At 39.0% G+C, this 19,698-nt stretch overlaps 1 protein-coding gene across 3 annotated transcripts in view; it reads left to right on the top strand.

Moving 5' to 3' along the window:
• LOC148033227 (vesicle-associated protein 1-2-like) overlaps positions 1-15,513 on the top strand; it is a 41,879-nt gene extending 26,366 nt beyond the window's left edge. For all 3 annotated transcript variants that reach the window (XM_087681122.1, XM_087681120.1, XM_087681119.1), the window contains one exon: positions 14,165-15,513. In XM_087681122.1, coding sequence (XP_087537248.1) covers positions 14,165-14,177 — 13 coding nt within the window. In that variant the 3' untranslated portion in view covers positions 14,178-15,513. The remainder of the gene's footprint in view (positions 1-14,164) is intronic.
• The last annotated feature ends 4,185 nt before the right edge of the window (positions 15,514-19,698 follow it).

Below are 19,698 nucleotides of genomic sequence, written 5' to 3'. Positions count from 1 at the left end.
TGAGTATAAACAGTTGGTACTCGTGGGGTAGCAAGGGCAAATGCATAGCCAACTTGGTGGTGCCAATCCATGGGAATATGGGCAGCAAGGATGCTTTGGTGGTGGTACTATTTTTCATCTATGGTTGGTTAAGCACTACATACAAGAATGTATGGCTCAAATCCCTATGGTATGTAGTAGCCAATGCATGGCTCACAACACCCAATGTATCCGGGTAATGCAAGTGGAACATCTAATCCCATGTATGGCAGCATAGTCATGATGCTCGGGGCACAAAGCATGCCATATGAATATGTATTTGCAATCCCAAGGATTGAGCTAGCATTTCTCAGCTTATAGAAACTACTACTACAACCGACACATTGGTGTATGGAAAGGATGCAGAATTCCAATAGTGATGCCAAGCCACATATCATTGAGGCCAAGGTTGAGAAAAAGGGTAAATCTGAAAATAAAGCTGAAAATTAGGACAGAACTGAAAATAGGGTTGGAAAGAGGAACTGATCGTAAAGAAAGAGTGGAAAAAATGATGCACAACGTAAGGAGTTGATGGCTGCTAATAAATGCTTTATGTGTGAATAGGAAAGGCACATGGGATGGAGCTGTCCTAATAAACAGCAAGCTGAAAAGGATGATAATAAGGGGAAAGAAAGGCAAAACTACTATTGGTTTAGTGTCTGATGGCATGGTAGAACAACCCAATGATCATAGCTGGGCATGGGCCAAAATCAGAGATCAGCATGCATTGATTTTTCTTGATCTAGGAGCACAATCAAATTTCATCTCTCTTGATATGGCACCCAGCTCAAAAAACAAAAAAAAAATCTCTCTTGATATGGCAGCCCGTTGGGTATCACACAGTATGAGATGGGGCCCATGGGTGAGATTGGTATGGCATGCAAGGGACACACAGAGCCGGTCACTCCTATCATTGGAAAGCTTTGTTTGCACATTCAGAGTTATGTGGACATCGAAGAGTTCTTTATTGCTCCATTGGAATGATGCGATGTTTGGCTTGGTATGCCTTGGTGCCATTGGGTGCATGTAGTGATTGATGCTCATGATAAGATTTTGACCCTCTTCCATAGAGGCAAAGTTCATAAGTGGAATCTATGTATGTATCTGCTTCTGCTATTTCCAAAGTAATAAAAAGTCATCTTTCAGCTTGGTTTTCACTAAGGATAAGAGTGATAATGGAAATGTGGCTAGTTTGGATAAAGATCGCATGTCATTTTTGCGAATGTATACTAATTGCTTTTCTAAGTCACTTCTAGGACACTTGCCACTTGAAAGGCATGAGGATCATGGCTTAGATTTGATCCTCGGCAATAGCCCACTTAATAAACCACTTTATAGGGTTAGTGCAGCCCAACAGGAGGAGATTATGAGTTAGGTCAATGAGCTGTTAGAGAAAGGGCTGATTCAACCTAGTTCATCTTTGTTTTATTTTCCAATACTTTTAGTGCAGAAGAAGGATAGGTCATGGCGTATGTGCATTGACTATTATGCTTTGAACAAAATTGCAATAAATAATAGATTTTTGATCCTTAGGATTGATGATATCTTGGATAGATTGCAAGGGGCAGCTATCTTCAACCGTATAGATTTGAAAAGTGGTTACCATCAGATTCAGATTAGGTTTGAGGATGTATCCAAGACAGCCTTCCGAATATCTTTGGTTTGTATGAGTTTCTTGTTATGCCATTTGGGCTTATGCTCTTGCCATGTTCAATAGAATGATGGATTGCATCTTTTGGTAGCATAGGGAATTTTTGGGTATTTTCTTTGATGATATGATTGTCTCTTCGAAGAATGAGACCGAGCATTGCAAACATTTGGCAATAGTATTTACTGGGATGCGCAGGTATCAACTGTTGACTAATGACAAGAAAAGTGAATTCTTTTTTGCATGAGATTCACCTTTTGGGCCCCATTGTATCGGCGGATGGCATTCATATGGATCCTGTTAAGATTGAGGCAATTCATTCATGGCTACATCTTTGAAATGTTCATGAGATCCATAGCTTTATGGATCTATGTTCCTACTATAGGAAGTATGTACGGAACTTTACTAAAATTGCTTCTCCATTGCATACTTTGCAAAAGAAGAATATACCATTCAAATGGACAACAGTGGAAATTTCAGCATTTTTGATGTATTAAGAGAAAAGATGACTTGCAATCTTGTGTTTGTGTTGCTTGATCTCTAGAAGTTATTTATTGTGCAATGTGATGTATCTTGAATCAACATTGGGGCTGTTTTAATGCAAGATAGTTATGTGGATGCTTACGAGAGTCATGTTCTTCATGGTGGAGAGAGGAATTTGCAGGTCTATGAGAAAGAACTCTTAGCTGTAATCATGCACTTTTTACATGGAAACATTATCTTTTAGGAGCTGATTTGATAGCGCAGACAAACCATCAGACTTTGCGCTACTTTTTAACTCAGATGAAGTTATTTGAGAAGCATATGCAGTGGGTAAACTTTTTGTCTATGTTTCACTTTTAGATTGTGCACATAGATGACAAAAAGAATGTAGTGGTTGATGCAATCGATTATTAGTATGGTTTATCACACTAAGTTGGATGCCATGAAGGATCAATATGCTGTTGATTTTGACTTTGAAAATGTCTTTGATTAGCTTTGCAATGGCCAGAGGCATGATCATTTCGTACTTCAAGAGGGCTTTTTGATGTTGCATGGACAACTTTGTGTCACAAAGCAGTTGAGGGCCAAGGTAATGACAGAGAGTTATGCTCCTCCTTATGGGGGTCATAGAGGTATTGACGCAACAGTTAAGGCAGTTGAACACTCCTTTTATTGGCCAGCTTTGAGGCATGATGTTGAGGAGTTTGTCAAGACATGGACAGTGTGCCAAAAAGTTAAGTATGATAGGTAAAAGATGCGTGGTTTATTGCAGCCCTTGCCTATTCCTAATAGGCCTTGGCAAAGCATTGCTATAGATTTTATCTTTGAGCGTTCACGTACACTTAAGAGGAAATGATGGGATATGGACTATCATATGCAGTTTCAGCAAGCAAGCCCACTTCATTTCCATGAGGAAAAATATCAAGGTTGATCGTATAGTGTCTTTTTATGTAGCATGTGTTTAAGTATCATGGTATGTCGGAGTTGATCATTAGTGATTGTGACCCATGGATGATAAGTTTGTTTTGGAAAGGATTGTTTAAGAACATGGACACAATGCCAAAATTCTCTTTATTTATCCACAAATTGATGGTTAGTTTAAGGAGGCTAGTTTCATAATGTTAGATCTTTTGAAGTGCTATGTAACAGACAACGAAGCGCAATGCGAACAATATTTGCCATTGGTTGAGTTTGCATATATTCCATTGGTAAGGCTCCTTTTGTAGTGGTAGAGGGTGGTAAGAATGTATCCCCTATTTCGCACACAAAAGATAAGATCTTTGAGGTTGATCGCTATACAGAAAGCATGGATGCAGCTTATTAGAAGGTTAAGTATACGCTTCAAAGATCTTAGGTTAAGCAAAAGAGGGCATAGGTATGCTTTGCACTTTGCAGAGGGCGATTATGTATTGCTGCGCCTTGAAAAGGCACGACTGAAAAAGATGAAGGGCAAAGAGTGATTGTATCCAAAGCTGTCTACGAGATACTATTGGCCATTTCTAGTGTTGGAGAGTATCATTGATGCATGCTATAAGGCTTAAATTGTCTCCATATTGGTGGATATACAATGCCTTTCGTATGAGCTTGCTTAGGCCTTTTCATGGTGATGTGTTAGAGGATGTATCTGCTGAAATTCAGCCGGAGGTTGAAGAGCTCGATGAAATACTGGTACCAGAGCAGATTTTGGCGCACAGAGAGTAGAAGATCAGGGTTAAGGTTGAATCTTTTGTTCATCTCCTTTTGAATTTTTCTAGAAGGTACTTGGTGAAGTTTCACAACTTTCCACCAATGGATGCCAAATGTATGGAGGATGACTTTGTAGATCATCCTTAGTTGTTGCAGCTTTACCTTGATGCTTTTCATTTGGAGCGAAATTTTGTTCAGGCTCAATCAGGTTTAGTAGAGCAGGGGTCTAGAGTATTATCTGATGCTCGTGAGGGAGCTAGCATCTCTACTCTTTAGTGATGGAAATCTCTAGATGTAGTGGATCTCGGATGTATTCAACATATATTTAGGGTACTGTAGTTGACAATATGTTTGCCAGGAGATCACTATTTAGTGTACTAGTCACTATGTTTGATATGCAAATGGATATGGTTTTCACGTAGCTCTAAAACTTTACTTTTTCATTGATTAATGATTATCAGGGATTGATTAACGAATGAATGCTGGTTTTGAGTGTATGATCATTAATATTTAGTGGCATTCAGTTGGTTTTGTGGACAACAACATATGTTATGATACCATTGATGTTTTAGCCATGGTTTTCTTGAGATATTTGCAATCACACTTACTTCAGTCTCTTTGTAAGGAGCAGTGAGGGCTCAGGACCAGAATCCCATATGCACAGTAGGAGAAAGTACTACTACTCAATTCCTATAAAGCATTGTGCTTGAACTCTTTTTCTAATGCAATGATAGTACTCTTTTCTTTCCAGTAAAGTGTCCATGTCACTGTTTACACACGAGATTGTGTTTATGAGTCCAAGTCTCAATCTTGAAACCTAATTCACTTGTGTGACAATTTGTCTTTGTTAGGGTCAATGTCTTCATGAGTTTCTTCTTCCTCTTTCAACCTCCATAGCTTCCGCATTTGCCATGCTCTAGATCCCACATATTTTAACATGGCAACAGAGCTCAACTGAGCATGGTCCAGCTCTCCTTTCACTCCTCTCAGCTCGCTTCATCTTAGTCCAGTTCAGGTTGAGTGCATGACTCCCATTCCTCACTTGAATCTCACAGTCACCTCATGGCAGCCATAGCCAGACATGACCTTGCCTCCTTGGAGCTTCCATCTCTCTCTTTATAGCCCGTATCATTAGGAGCTCTCTTCTAGAACATTGTTCTTTTGTTGAAGGCGCTTCTCTGTATCACCTCAGAACTTGACATTGCCCTGTCCAGTACTCAGCATTGTCATTTTTCTCAGGATCTGTCCTGTGGCCTCCATAGCCAAGCAGTACCTAGGCATCTTGGAGCTTATGGATCTCACACTACAAGCCACCATTTATCATGACGTTTTCTAGGGAAATCTTCCTCAACTTCAGACGCATCTTGATGGCACATCATGCTTCAACATTGGTGATGATTCGGCTCAGCATTGTGCAAAAATGTGGTCGTTGCTTGAAACAGGCGCAATTCTGATCAAGCCGTTTTTTCCTTGTGTACACAGCACAATCTTGCCCAACTCCATAGGGCATTGATAGCCCATGAAGTAAGCTTTATCCTCATATAAAAAGTTTTCAAAATGATCAAGTATAGCTCTTGCATTGTAAAAAAAATCAGGGTGCTAACTGTAACTCCATAGCCATTTTCACCTGAAGCTAAAAAATCTCATTATTTTCTCTTTTGCTACTTGGAACAACCCATTGCCACTCCAATCTACTGTCTACCAACATCAAATCAAGGGGGAGAAGAACTTGGATTCATTGACCGAAGATCAACGACCCTAAACTAAGAAGATTTGAGTTTGACATAAACCCGGACATAGTCTTTACATAGTGTGTTTTCACATTGTCATTACTTGTGTCTATTGACACACTGTAATCTGCTCTTCCACTGATTAAATCTGAGAATTCTGGAGTTATTTGCTGTTGCTCCAGCCATCTAACATAAGCAAAGACTCTCCAACTGCTTGCTTCAAAGGAGTCGGGTTTCATGCCTTGTAGACTTGCATCAAACCCATCCTGATGAAGAAGGGTCTCTGGGCCATTACTATTGGAAAAGAAAAGAAGCCTCGTGATGTGGATCTTACAGTCACTTGGCAAAAGAACAATGATAAGGCTCAAGCCATTATCAAACTAGAGCTAGACGACAACTGTATTCACCATGTGGATAATTGTGATACTTTACAGGATACATGGAAGAGACTTAACACTTTGTTTGGTGCATAGTCTAAATCATCAGAGTATGGTCTCTTGATTGAGTTTTTCAGGCTTGAAATGAAGTCCAACACATCACTTGCTACGCATCTACATTACATGGAATGACTTCTAACCCAACTTGCAAGAATCAACATTAAAATGGAAAAAGATGTTTGTATGGGTGTTCTGCTTAAAAGTTTGTCTCTTGAATATAATAACGTATCAACAACTCTAATCAACATGCCAAACCTTGAACTTGTTGATATTCAAGCATCATTGTTAGAGGAGGAAAAGAAGCTAAAAACTAAAGGAAGAAGCAAGCGTCTCTAGAGATGAACATGTATTATATGTTGGCAACAGGTACAAAGGCAAGAGGGGTCAACTCTTCTGTGACTTTTGCAAAAGGACCGGACACACTGAGAAGTTCTGCCACGCCAAAAAGTGGTCCCAAAAGGCCTATTTAGTTGGAGTCAAAGAAGAAGAAGAAAATGAAGCAAAGGAAGAAGAAGAAAAAGACCACCAGGAGAGGGACAAACCTCATCAGTCCTTCTATTTAGATAGACTTTTTTAGCTTTGTATTTTCTAGCCCTAATGCTTCAGACATAAACTTATAAACTCCTCAAGTAGCCTTGTACTACAGCCTCTGTACACTTTGTGAGGCCGTTGCTATAGTCTCTGGATGACCATTATGTTTGTGGTACCTACACTTAAGCCCTTTTTGCGACAATCTCTGGTGTTTTGTCATGTTTATGGTGTGTCCATACTTTGCAGGTGTTGCTCTCACTAAAGCCTTTACACACTTTGTATTTTTGGTTGTGATTGAGGAGGGGTGTTGAGATATTTGCAATCACACCTACTTCAGTCCCTTTATAAGGGGCAGTGAGGGCTTAGGACCAGAATCCCATATGCACAATAGAAGAAAGTACCACCACTCAATTTCTATAAAGCATTGTACTTGCACTCTTTTTCTAATGCAATGATAATACTCTTTTCTTTCTAGTAAAGTGTTTATGTCACTGTCCACACACAAGATTGTGTTTATGAGTCCATGTCTCAATCTTGGAACCTAATTCACTTGTGTGACAATTTGTCTTTGTTAGGATCAATGTTTTCATGAGTTTCTTTTTTCTTTTTCAACCTCCATAGCTTCCGTATTTGCCATGCTCTAGATCCTACATATTTTAATAGGTTTGGTTTTGCCAGATGAGTTGAGCTTATGAGAAATAGACATGTCACATAATTCTTTGTGTCTTATGTTATGTTATATTGGTTGGTAATTTTCAGCATGTGTTGGGCATATGGAATGATTGAGTAACAATGCACAATGTTGTGCTAACTATGATGCCTTGTGGAAATTCTTGTCTACTATTTTACTTTTGATGCATCTTGCGGTGCAATTGAGGACGATTATAAGGATTTTAAGGGGAAGGGTTGTCATGAGGACATGCATTTTTGAAACCTCACTTAACATGTGGATTAATTTTTAATCATATGGTTAAGTAAATATTGTACACGTGAGATGTAACTAGGGCTACAATAAATTTACAAGCTCGGGATCTGAGGAAATTATGAGATGTCAAAGATAAAAGTTGCTATAAGTTATGCTGCACAGGTACTTGGTGTATCTGGTGCTAGTTGTTGGCATAGGTCATTCATTTGGCCATAAGTGTCAATTGGTGACCTTAGATAAGTGGTGTTTAATGGTACCTAAGTTCAATTTGATGGTCAAAGATGGCGTAGAGACACTTCGAAATGGGAGTTGTCTAGCCAATTTAATTATTGGTTGGTTGGATTATTTTTTTGGGCATCGAAATAGTTGTTAGATTAATTTTCAGTATTTAAAGACTATATTTAATTATGGATAATGTTGAAAAAACCATTTGGAAAGGTTGCCATTTAGCACATTTGCTTATGAAGGTTGGTAGGTGACTGAAGAAGAAGAAAAATGTGACCATTTTGCTATTGTGAATTGTAGGGAGCTGTTGGAGTTGATTGGGACTATTTTTTCTCAATTTTCTAGTAGGAAAAAGCAAGTTGGCTGCAGGCGATAGCTCTTGGGGACCCCCAAACTGCAGGCGACACATTTGGCTTGCTGGCATGCAACAACATTTATTGTAGACGACAACAAGGAGAGGGTTCTCAACAACAGATGAAAGCATCTACAAGCTATGAGATAGGGCAACCAGTAAATGATTGAATTTCTTTAATTTTTCGCAAAGAAAGTTTGAGTTTTCTCTCTCCTCAAAATTCTCTTTGATCTCCCAACCTTTCTATAGCCGTGCTTTGAAGATTATAGCATCGAGATCACGAGAGTTCGAGAAATTTCAAATTTCTCTGTTGTAAATCCTATTTTGTAGCAAAGATTATGGTTTAGCAACAGCCTTGAGAAGCGTGCTAGAAATTAGAAGCTCCAAGACTAGGATTCAACAGGGCTGAAGCCGTTTTCAGTGAAATTCAAGTGGAGGGACTTGTAAATCAATGAATTTGGGTTATTTTCCAGCTCCATCAAAGCGGATGAAGATCAGTTCGCTACCCGAATCAAAAGGTGAATCAAATTGAAGACTTGTTGGTTATTTTAGATAACAAAGGGAGTTGAGATATTGAAAGGGATTGGAAAAATCCTATTGTACATCAACTGCTTCTTCAATTAAGTTAAAGAAATACCAAAAGAGGCGTCAATTTTTGGGGCCAACAAGATGTCCATTGTTTAAGATTGCGAGTTAATTTGCATTTCTTAGCTTCGTAATAAATGTTACTGTTGTAACTAAGTTGTAATGAGAGAATTACCACCTATGTACAGAAGGAAGGTTGGTTTCATTGTGTTTTCTCGGTGCAAACCCTATTATAGCTTCACATGGTATCAAAGTTGGTGCTCTTCTAGAGAGTATCTTGCAGTGATTGTGGTGGCTAGTTTTTGAGCGAGACTCAAGTCTCACATGCAACTTGATTTTGACTTATAATGTCTCAGACATCTTCTTTTTCGGATCTTATGACACCCTATTAAGGTTTCTCCATCATTGGAGACTCTCAAAAGACATAATGGTCTTGAGGAGAAGGTAGACACACCTTCACCTTTACCATCTTTTTCTTTTGGTTTTGGTCATCTTACAAATGAAGAGTTTGAGGAGTACATGTGTATCATGTACAGTTCGGTTTACATTGCTCCAACGAGTGCTACTACTCCGTTTGGACCGATTAGTAAGATTGGCTATATCTCTGAACTTGGAGGGATTATAGTATTTGGCACGTTTGGCGATCCATCTTCTTTATCTTAGCGAGGCCTTGTGTTAGGTTTGTATAACCCTTTTGAGTCATATCAGTTGAAACCCTCTTCTGTCTTTTCTTTTGTTATGAGGATCCAGATGATTTTTAGTATGTTAACTTTGATAGAGGAGGCTCTCAAAGCAGTTACCCTTCATAAAATATATCTCCACCATCTGTTTCATTTGAGCAAGTAAATACACTTCTCAACTTCCTCTCATTCCATCACTACGTTCTCCACATTCTAATCTACTCACATATTCATTTCAAAATCTTGCATTACATTCTACTTCTACTCAAAGCACACTAGGGGTTGGATCTTTCATCTCCGCTCCTAACACTTTCTCTTTCTCCATCCCCCCATCTATCTACTCTCTATTCCCTCCACCTCTTGGTGCATCGTTAGGGGAAATGCCATCCTTTAACAGTGCACCTTTCACCTATCCCCACTTTACCACCTCCTTTCACTTTGGGACGGTTGTGTTCTTCACTACCTTTGAACACTCACAAACTCCCCACACGACCTTTTAGATGCAAGGATATCTGTCCTTTGCTTATGGATTGTCGTCACACATTCCTTGGATCACTCATACGCAAGAATTTCCATTTTCTGCTTTTCGTATCCCTATGTCTTTATCTTGGGCTCCTCGTGCAGCTACCATTCCCATATCCAATCCACCCATGCTCAACCTTGGAGCCACTGTGCGCACTTCTCGTATGCATAGTGGGTGCTCTAGGATTTCTTTCTCCGTGTGTTCCGCTCCCCCATCCTATTTTCCTTATTCACTCGATTATTATTACACACCTTCTTCATCTTCTACTAGTATCATTCTTGTTGTAATGGCTAAAAATGCATTTATGAATAAGACTTGTTTTAACGGATTGAATTTTACCACTTGGTCAAACTTCATGCAACAAGTGCTTGAATACTAGGGACTTTGGAATCTCATTGTTGGCATCATCTCGATTATTAACTCACCTTGATCACATCCATTAGTGGAGAGCTCGCAATATGCCACAGCCAATGTTGAGTTAATGCAAGGGTTGCTTCTTGAGTTCCACTCTCAATTACAACATTCTCCCCTTGCATCTGAGTGTTGGAGTCATCTCATTGATCGCTATGTGACTCGAGATTGCTCTCGACGTATCAATCTCGATTTTGAGCTTCAAGAGTTTTCCATTAAGGAAGGGGATGATCTAAAAGTCAAGTTGGTCGAGTTTCTGCGTTTACCAACCGAGTTTGCTTTTGTTGGCTTTTCGAAGTTAGATGATGATTAGGTCATGCTCTTCTTGAAGAAGTTGCCCGATAGATACTTCCATTTTATTCACACATTATCTCACTATGTAGGTTATTGATCTTCTACAAGTTTGAGTGTCAATTCTTGTGTTATGTGAGGTTGCATGATCAAGTCCACAGGAAGTTCTCCACACACATCCATTTAGAGGCATGAGGTTTGGTTGCCTCTTTAGGTGGGGAAAACTACGAGTGGCAATAACTCGCAAGATACGAAGGCAAGCAAAACCAAGGGCGATCTCACTTTCTCTGATGAAACCAGAGAAACAATCCCTTTGGCAACAAATTCCTAAGAAAAATGAATTTTGCACATATTATTAGAGGTCGGTCCATGTGGACGAGGAGTGTAGTACCAAGGCCCAAGGTCTTCCTTTGAGAAAACCGCCACAGATTGTTGCGACTACCTTCACTCCGGTTGACCAGTCGAGTGGGGCTATGTCTCCGGCTGTTGCATCATCTACTCCATTTGTCCCATTGGATACTAGACATGTGGCACACGGACAACCTTAGTCATCTATTTCCTTCACTACTCTTGAAGGATTGGCTGGTTGATCTACTAGTGACTCACCTATTACACTTTACGCATCCATTCCTAGGGCATTGATTGTACTCTAGGACCGCTTTTTCACCTCATCGTACGCGATGTTGGCCACATACTTAGTCTTTTCCTTTTTAAAAAAAAGTATTCCGTTGTATACTTACATGCTCATTGCATTGCACTTAGCCTTGTTTTCTTTTATTTTCAGTTTTTTTTTTTGGAGCATCTCACTAGTCACCTTTGTGCTTGTAAATTATTTGATATCTTTTTGTAAGGTTTTGTATTTCAGTGTAGGGCTAACATACAGGTTTGCACCAGTCCTTGAGTTGGAGAAAGGAGATGTGCGCCATTTCTTTCATGGTTTCATCTGCTTGGAGTTTTGCTCTTCTACCAGCATGGAGGCTTTCCCTCCCGTAGCAGATCGTGTAACATCTCTCTTGATGCTATCAGGGCGGTGACTTCTATCCTTGCTCTTCTAGTAGGGATGCTTCATTATCTTCATCCACATGGTTCTCGGTATCACATAAAGATCGATATCATTCGGCTCATCTTTTCTCTTCGGCATCGACATCCAGGTTGAGAGGGGGTTCCTATCCTTCTTGGTATTTTGCAAGTTCCGGCACTTGTCTTGGACACCATCCTTCCCTCTTGTTGTACCTTCTTCTATGCATTGCATGATTTCATCATCTTTGTACTAGGACACTTGAGCAAGTGACCAAATTTTCCACGAGGGACACTGTCTAAGTGACACATGTTGCATGAGCATTCTTTAGTATGTAGTATACTATGCATCCAATTATGTAGAGTACCATTGGATGGATCCTAAGTTGTTTCTAGCAGCGGATAACACTACCACTCTTCTTTCCATGATACTTCATCACCTTTCCCTCATCATCGCCATCCTCAAGTGGTTGGGTAAGCTTGTATTGTTTCATGATATATCGGGTGTACCATCCTACTCTCGTCTTCTAGGTCATTGCTACTTAATTAGCTGCCACCCCTAAAATTTACTTTTCAAAAGAAAAAAAAAAGTTCAATGTGGTTCCATCTACCTTTGTAGAGCTTGGTAAGCCACCGGGTAGTCGACGGGCAGCCTTTGTCCAATGCCTTGTCCTCTTTGGGGTGACCACTTGGACTCCCTTGGTAACATAACCATTGCCTCTGTAGTCTTGGTAGGCCATTGGGTAGCGGACATACACCCTTTGTCCGATGCCCTAGTTGCTTTGGGGTGGGATGACTTGGGATAAATGTTGCAAGCCTTCTCTTTTTGGCTTAGTTTTGGGCTTGAGAGGGGGTGTTGAGCTAAAACACGCTTTACAGTTGATTAGCATTTTTAAACAGTCCCAAAACATGCTTGATTAATGAAAAATGCAAATTTGGTGCGTAGTTCAAGAGAGTTTCAGCGGTCCCCCTGAACCCCAACTTTTTGGGGCACCCTTCAACATCTATAAATAGACGGGCTGCCCACCATTCAGCCTCATCCTTTTGTGCAGCTTTCTCACTCTACCGCGCAAATTTCAGCCATCAGCCACCTATCATCTGCTGTCCAGCCATCAGGGATTGCAGCCCATCACTCTCCAACCCTAGACAGCCTATTGTCAGCCATTGCACTACTGTTTGGAGGTCTCCATCTGCTATGTCATCATAACACTTGATAAGCCTACGTTTTCAGCATCTGGTATTAGGTGACAGGTTGCTGCCATCTCTTCCACCGGATGACTATTGCAATACTTGTGTTTTTGTTGTCGAACACGCTGTCTATGTCACTAAACACCTTTCCTATTGTCGCTTGAAAGTTCTTTGCCTCCGCTCTCTCTCATCTCTGATTGGTGGTTACTACACTCTGGATCCGTCTCCGATGGACATATCTCTCCGACATTGTATTGCTCTGCCCTTGCGCATTCTATACACTCTTACATTCATTTACAACATTCATTCACTTTAGAGTTTCTTCTCTCTGCATTTGTCTCTGTTTGAGTTTTGAGTTTTTGCATTTAGGGTAAGGGTTTGAGTTTTGCTTGTCTCTGTCTAAGTCTTAATGTTTTAGTCTTGGTCGTACATGTGGTGTTTCCTCGGTGCAAACCCTAGCATATCTTCATAGGGGGCTTCAATGAAAGGAGTGAGAACCATTGTGTAATGCACCATTTGGAGGGAAATCTATAGAAGAGGAAGAATCCTCATGAAATATTATGCCACGACGCATGACCACTTCTCAATCGGTCAAATAGGTGATACCCTTTGTATTCTAATCAATGAAGATAAAGCTTCTTGGATTTTTCATCGAGTTTGGCACTCTTCTCCTTTGGCACATGAATATAGGCCACACAACTGAATACACAAAATGGGAGATGCTTCTGCCGAAAGTTGGCCTCATATGGGGGGTCTTCCCAAGCATAGAAATTGTGGGGGCTGATTGTGGATGTGTACTTGTGATAGGCCTAGTATTGGACTAGTGTTGTTGGACTATCTTCTGATAGGCCTAGTGTTGGACTGATTGTGGATGTGTACTTGTGATAGGCCTAGTGTTGGTGGACTGATTGTGGATTTGTACTTGTGATAGGCCTAGTGTTGGACTGTCTTGTGTTTGGGAATCGGGATGGCAGTTGGTTTTGGAAGTTTTGTAAACTTAAAACCTGGATCCAATATTGAGGTCCAAACACCTGAAAGTGTGTGTTGGTAAATACAAGGCTTAGTCTTGAGTTAAATTAGGCAATAAAATGTGCACATAGGTGTTAACATTACTTTTGGGTCATGAATAATTTGTACTTGGCTATAGAATATTCAGAGGCAATCAGTTCTGCCATTGATGTGGGTAATCATGAAAATTAGTGTTCATGCAACTCAGTTTATTGTGTGTACTTTATCTTTAGAAATCGTTTCCTAGATCTTAATCATGCTAATGAACGTGTAAGAGGACTATGTCTTCAATCCAGTGCTTGCAATTCTACATTGAGTTGATTAAGATCTATTGCATATTCATCTATTTAAGCTGAACTGTGTCCGCCTGTTGGTATTGTATATAGGTTTGAATAATTTATATGTTGGATGTTGGATGAATTGCAGAGAACACTACTAGGGAAGTCTGGAGGGAGAACTTCAGAAGCATTGCAAAATAAACCAGTGCCTGGTTTCTCTTTCTTATTTGTACTGGCTATTGGCTTATTGGGGATTTTAGTAGGCTATTTTCTGCACTCCTAGCCTGGTTCTATGGGTGGCTGTAAATTATGTTTTGGTAGCGTATGATGAGCTCGGTCAGGTAATTTTTTGATAGTGGGACTTGTAGCTTCGATGTCTTAATGGGTTACTCCAGACTCCTGACCTTTGGATTTGCCCATTTTATTTTGGTCTGATGTGACTGACATACTAGTTTTGAGACAAGGGAATGAGGGTACAGAATGTGCTCTGTGTATCTCTATCATGTATTTTTTTCAGGTCTCATAGGTCATTTAAGCTTATTTATATAGATTTTATTGCAGCTTTTTTTGTTTCCTGTGTTGACTATGTGGTTGCAACAATCCATAGGGAACATTTTACACCATGGGGGAAATTCATCCTTGGATTCAAGGTAATTTTCTAGTATGCTATTTATGAGTGGGCTCCCTTTCAGGCTTCAGGTTGGACATGTAGGTATGGAACCGGTGAACGCACTTGTAACTTCTCCACAAAGTAACATGGAGTATGCTTTTAAGTGTTTGACCACATGTGCTTGAGAGCTTTGTTACCTAGTTCATACCAGCATGAATTTGTAGCACCATAATGACATTCACAGTTAGACATTAAGATTAACTAGATCAGCAATACAAGCAATATGATTCATTTGCTTATCTAAGCAAAAAAAAAGGTTTTTCACAGATAAGTTACAACTGACTAACTTACATGGTTGAGATATTTTCAGTGAATTTAAATATCTGCATTGCACTAGGCTGTTATAGCACCTAGTTGTTACATTACTCTCGTTTCAGATTTGATGTACCACCTCAAGACTTATCACTCCATGTTGGCCATTTACATAGCCCTTTGAATTACAATTTACCTTCTAACTCAAAGATGACCTTGACGCAAAGAATGATTAAGTAATGGTGAACTGGACTATGTTCTTACTCTCTCTAATCTTCATTCATGCAAATCTCACTAGGCATTTGAAGATGTCCGTGATGCCAAGGAGTCAATTCTACAGAATCATTTTAACTCAAGTCCTTAACCAGAGAAATAATTGGGCTCCTATTGCTTTGCAATTTGGCTCTTACTGCTATAATTTTTTTGAGCTTATGGCTGTAGTATGCTTATAGTACTACCTATGATACAATTACATTGTACAAGCTTTTCTTACACCGAACGGCAAGAAAAGTTATAGCTTGACATTTGAATGCAAGTGTTGCTTTGGTATGTAAGCAAGATGTAACTTGATCTCATTTGCACATTCCTTGTTAGTTGGGATGATGGTCTTTGAGTGGATTGTAGTGTTTGTATTAGCACTATTGATGGGAATATCTAGTTGCACACAATTGCTAAAATCTTTATGTTATGTTTGGGTGGTTAGCATTACCAAATAAAGCCGTGTTAGTGTATATATGGTGGTCAACATGTTTGATTGGTGTCAAATTAACAAACTTATACATAATTTTAGGCTATATTGATAATTGGATCTAATCAATTGGGTATATCCATCCTTAAATACTAGAGGTATGGACTCTTAAGGGTTTTCTAGTGTTCATATGTTTTGAGCATCTTTGTCTACCAATGCGAGGAACTTCTATAGTATCTAGTTTTTTTTTTCACTTATGCATAGTTTGGACTTCTAAGATAAATCATCTTTGTTGGGCTTGAGTTCTCAATTATGTACATGGAGGAGAGTTTATATTGTCATTAAGAGTCTTGAATGATAGAGTTTTTGGTGCTTTTGGTTATTTTGTTAATTGTCTGCTCATTTTCCCTTTTATTGTGTAGACATAATATCAATGTGGGGTTAGTGCATTACTAGTGGTAGAATGAATAGATTTCACAAAATGCAGTCTTAACGTTTGGATATTTTTTATGTATAGACCATATGAATTATTACAAGTACTTGCTACATGCTATCACAAATGGCTCATATTGCATTGCTTGAATGACGTTCTCTTTTTTTGCATGATTTGAGATTTAACTGTATGGAGGCTTTTTTTATCACCATTCAAAGGTAGATGGAGAAGAAGATAATGCGAGCAAAAGTATGTCATATACAAGGGGGAGTTCTTAAGAGAGAATTTGGTGTAATGAATCAAATAATTTGATTCTAGGTTGTGCCTATTGCCATTTGTAATTTGTTGATTTTGATGGAGTTGTATATGTGGATGCTTAGCAAACCATAAGACAATATCTTAAGTATAATATTTAATAGTTTTCAAGTCTTATTAGTACACCATTTGGTAAACATCTATGTTCACGTGGTTTGTAGCCCACCCAAACGCTCTATCCTTCTTCTCTAGGGTCATGTGGGGAGATTTTGGTGCTAGTAATCTTGATTATTCATTTCCTTGAGCATCACATTTTCACTCAAATGATGCTTGTAAGGTTCTTGTTAGCTAGAATTTGGAAGACACTTTCTCTTAAGGGCATGTTGTGGGCACATGAGGTGTTTAATTAGCTCAATATGCCATGTTTCAAATTCCTTAGAACATTGATTTCCCTTGATAAAAGAAACAATCATCAAAGCTCGGAAATTTTGGATAATCTAACCTAAAGGACAATGCCCGTATCACATATAATAGACAACATCTATGAGATGTGGCAAGAATTGCACAAGCTTAATGCGAACTTGAAATCCTTGCTAAAGACAGATAATCTAATACAATGCATGATAGCTTGTGGTTGTATTTACCTAAGCTCTCAAAGAGAAGCAAGGTTACAAATAGCAAAAGATAAAGAGTCCTACATGATTGAGTTCTAGTCTTGGTTTATTGCAATCTCTTCCTATGCACAAAGATCTTGTTGGAGGTTGATTCAAATGTACATTTGTTAGTTACCTACATAGACTCAAGTTCCCAATGTTGTAAGGCACCCAAATGAGGGAGATGATGAGCAGTGAACATTGATAAAGTTCCCAATTTAATTTTTGGAAAGGGTCTAACCTTGTAGCAATGGAGAAAAGTTAATGAAGTTTGGTGAAGTATAAACTCAAGGGACCTTGCATGAGCATGAGCTATTAGGGGTACTTATTGTTAGCCTTAGCTCGTGATGGTCCAACGGTGAGAGCCCCCATGCTTGTAGTATAGGGAATATTTCTTGATGCACCTTCCATAAATAGGTGGCAAGTTTCCAAGGACCTCTATCACGAGGGATGGAGGGATCCATAGCCCCATAGCATAGAAAATATTTCCTATAATATTCCATAGATACCCTATGTCATATAAGTGGGTGGTGTTTAGTAGTTGGCAGGTCAATCAGGCCACATTGGCATTGAGCCGAATCTAGCCACCCACATCTGTCCATGATTGGCTTGCTTGCAATGCTATATATAGACATACATTGTTAACTCTTTGACACATCATAGCTATTTAGCACCCACACCTCACTAGCCTCCAATCCAACATTTATCTAGATCCACATCAAGATAGCAATGAAATGGTTGACATAATTAGCCAATAAGCATTAGTTTGCATAACATAACGTTTAGTATCCTATTCTCTCTCATAATTGATAACTTTTCATTGAAGGGGTTAAAAATAGGAGAATAATTATCCAATGGAAATATGGATAGTGCATGCTCCTATGGAAGATGGAAGACCACAAATTGGTCTTAGTATCAAGCAAGCTCTTCCACCGCTCTAGTGTTGCTCCATGATATGGTTGTAGAGGTTATGTTGAGTACTTGAACCAAGGATTGTTTTGGAATATAAATCTCTACATCAATTCCTCTAATGTGGATAGATCAATTGCATTTGATGTATGAGGCTTTCCATACTTCTTAAGCTAAGAGACATGCAATAAACCATGCTTTGATTTCGTTAAAGGGAGCTACAACATTTATTCCATCTCCCCCATCATGAAAACTATAGATAGGGCTAATAAAAGCTGTGAGCCAACTTTGCATAACACCCTCCATTGAAAGTGGATCTATATGACGTTGAATCCTCTAGATCATTAACTCACCCTCCTTAAGCTTGTAGTGCCTCCTATCTTTATCAACATGCTTCATCTAAGGTTCTTTTGCATTGTGCTTATATGGTGTGGTTCCTCTCTACCTCATAGCTTTTCTTTGGTGGTGAACAACTTCAAAGGATATATGCATGAATAGGTGGACTTGTTATCTATCTCTTAGACATCACTAGCAAGATGTTAGTTCCCTCTTAAATCTAAGGGGACACCCTTTCTTTAAAAATGATAAAGTATAATATAAAAAACTATTGTTCAAAGTAACCATCCTATGATGGTGATTCCCCACATCTTGGACAATTCTCTATTTGGTGCTCTCTCTCTCTCTCCCTCACACACACACACACACACACACACACACACACACACACACACACACACACACACAAACAATGCATGCTAATTCCCAATTAAGTAAATATCAAAATTAGGTTATTCTAGCATTGTTTTTGCCTCTCAAGTACCTATAGAATGAACATCTCACTTGTAAATAAAGGAAACCTACTATATGTCTATGCGGTAGTGCAATTTAGTGTAACTCATGCAAACAAGCTTTAATCAAGGAGTATGAAGCAAAGAGAGAAGCATGGATAGTGTGAAATTTCAAGAGAAGATAGCTACAATTGAATAGTTAAGCATGAATGACATTGAACGACATGAAATTTGTTTGAAATGATGAATGTTTCACAAGTTGCATAGTGGGTCTTGCCAATAAGGAAAACGTAGAGATCTTGAGAAGCATTCTTGAACATCAAGAATTGAGTCTCTTGCAAATTCAATTTATACAATCAAAGGTTTCCTATGATGAACAAAGTTTTGGTAAGTGGATTACACAACACTTTGAAGGCATTGAAGAAACCAAATAGGAAGAGTTTTTGTCAAAATGGGTGAGTATGATGATGATGAGCTTTGAAAATGCATACATGTCCTTGCCTTCTGCATCCTACTACCACAAAATTGTTAGCTACCCAACCTAATACAAGATTCCTACTAGAGTGATACCACCTACCAATCCATTATCACCTCTCTTTGCCACTAGACCACTAACAACTAGTAGTCTTCTATTACTTCCTATTCTATTATACTAAACTATAGCTTGTGCCCTATTAGTTAATATAAGATGCTAGTCCAATATTAGCTACCGCCATGACACATTGGAAGCTACCATTTTGTTATCATTCTCAAAGTTTGGGAGATTACAAATTGGAAGCTATCATACTACTACCAAGTTAATAAATTGTTAGCTACCATGTTTTGTTGAGGATAAAGGCCAAAGGCCGAGTGGGTATACCTTTTATATGTACACAATGTAGATATAAGTGAAGTTAAGAAGAATAAGTTTAGATAGAGTACCCACAAAAACTTGTAGCTTGCTTTGCTCTCTCTCTCTCTCTCTCTCTCTCTCTAGCCCAGATTCGCTTATTGCCAAAAAAGAGAATATATATCTATCTATCTATATTAGGCCA

Source organism: Lygodium microphyllum, chromosome 7 (genome assembly GCF_053477565.2).
Source record: "Lygodium microphyllum isolate KBCC chromosome 7, Lygodium_microphyllum_v1.1.10, whole genome shotgun sequence".
In the NCBI taxonomy this organism is placed as follows: Eukaryota; Viridiplantae; Streptophyta; class Polypodiopsida; order Schizaeales; family Lygodiaceae; genus Lygodium; species Lygodium microphyllum.
Note: the sequence above shows the minus strand (reverse complement) of the source record. Positions and strands in the feature narration are given on the sequence as shown.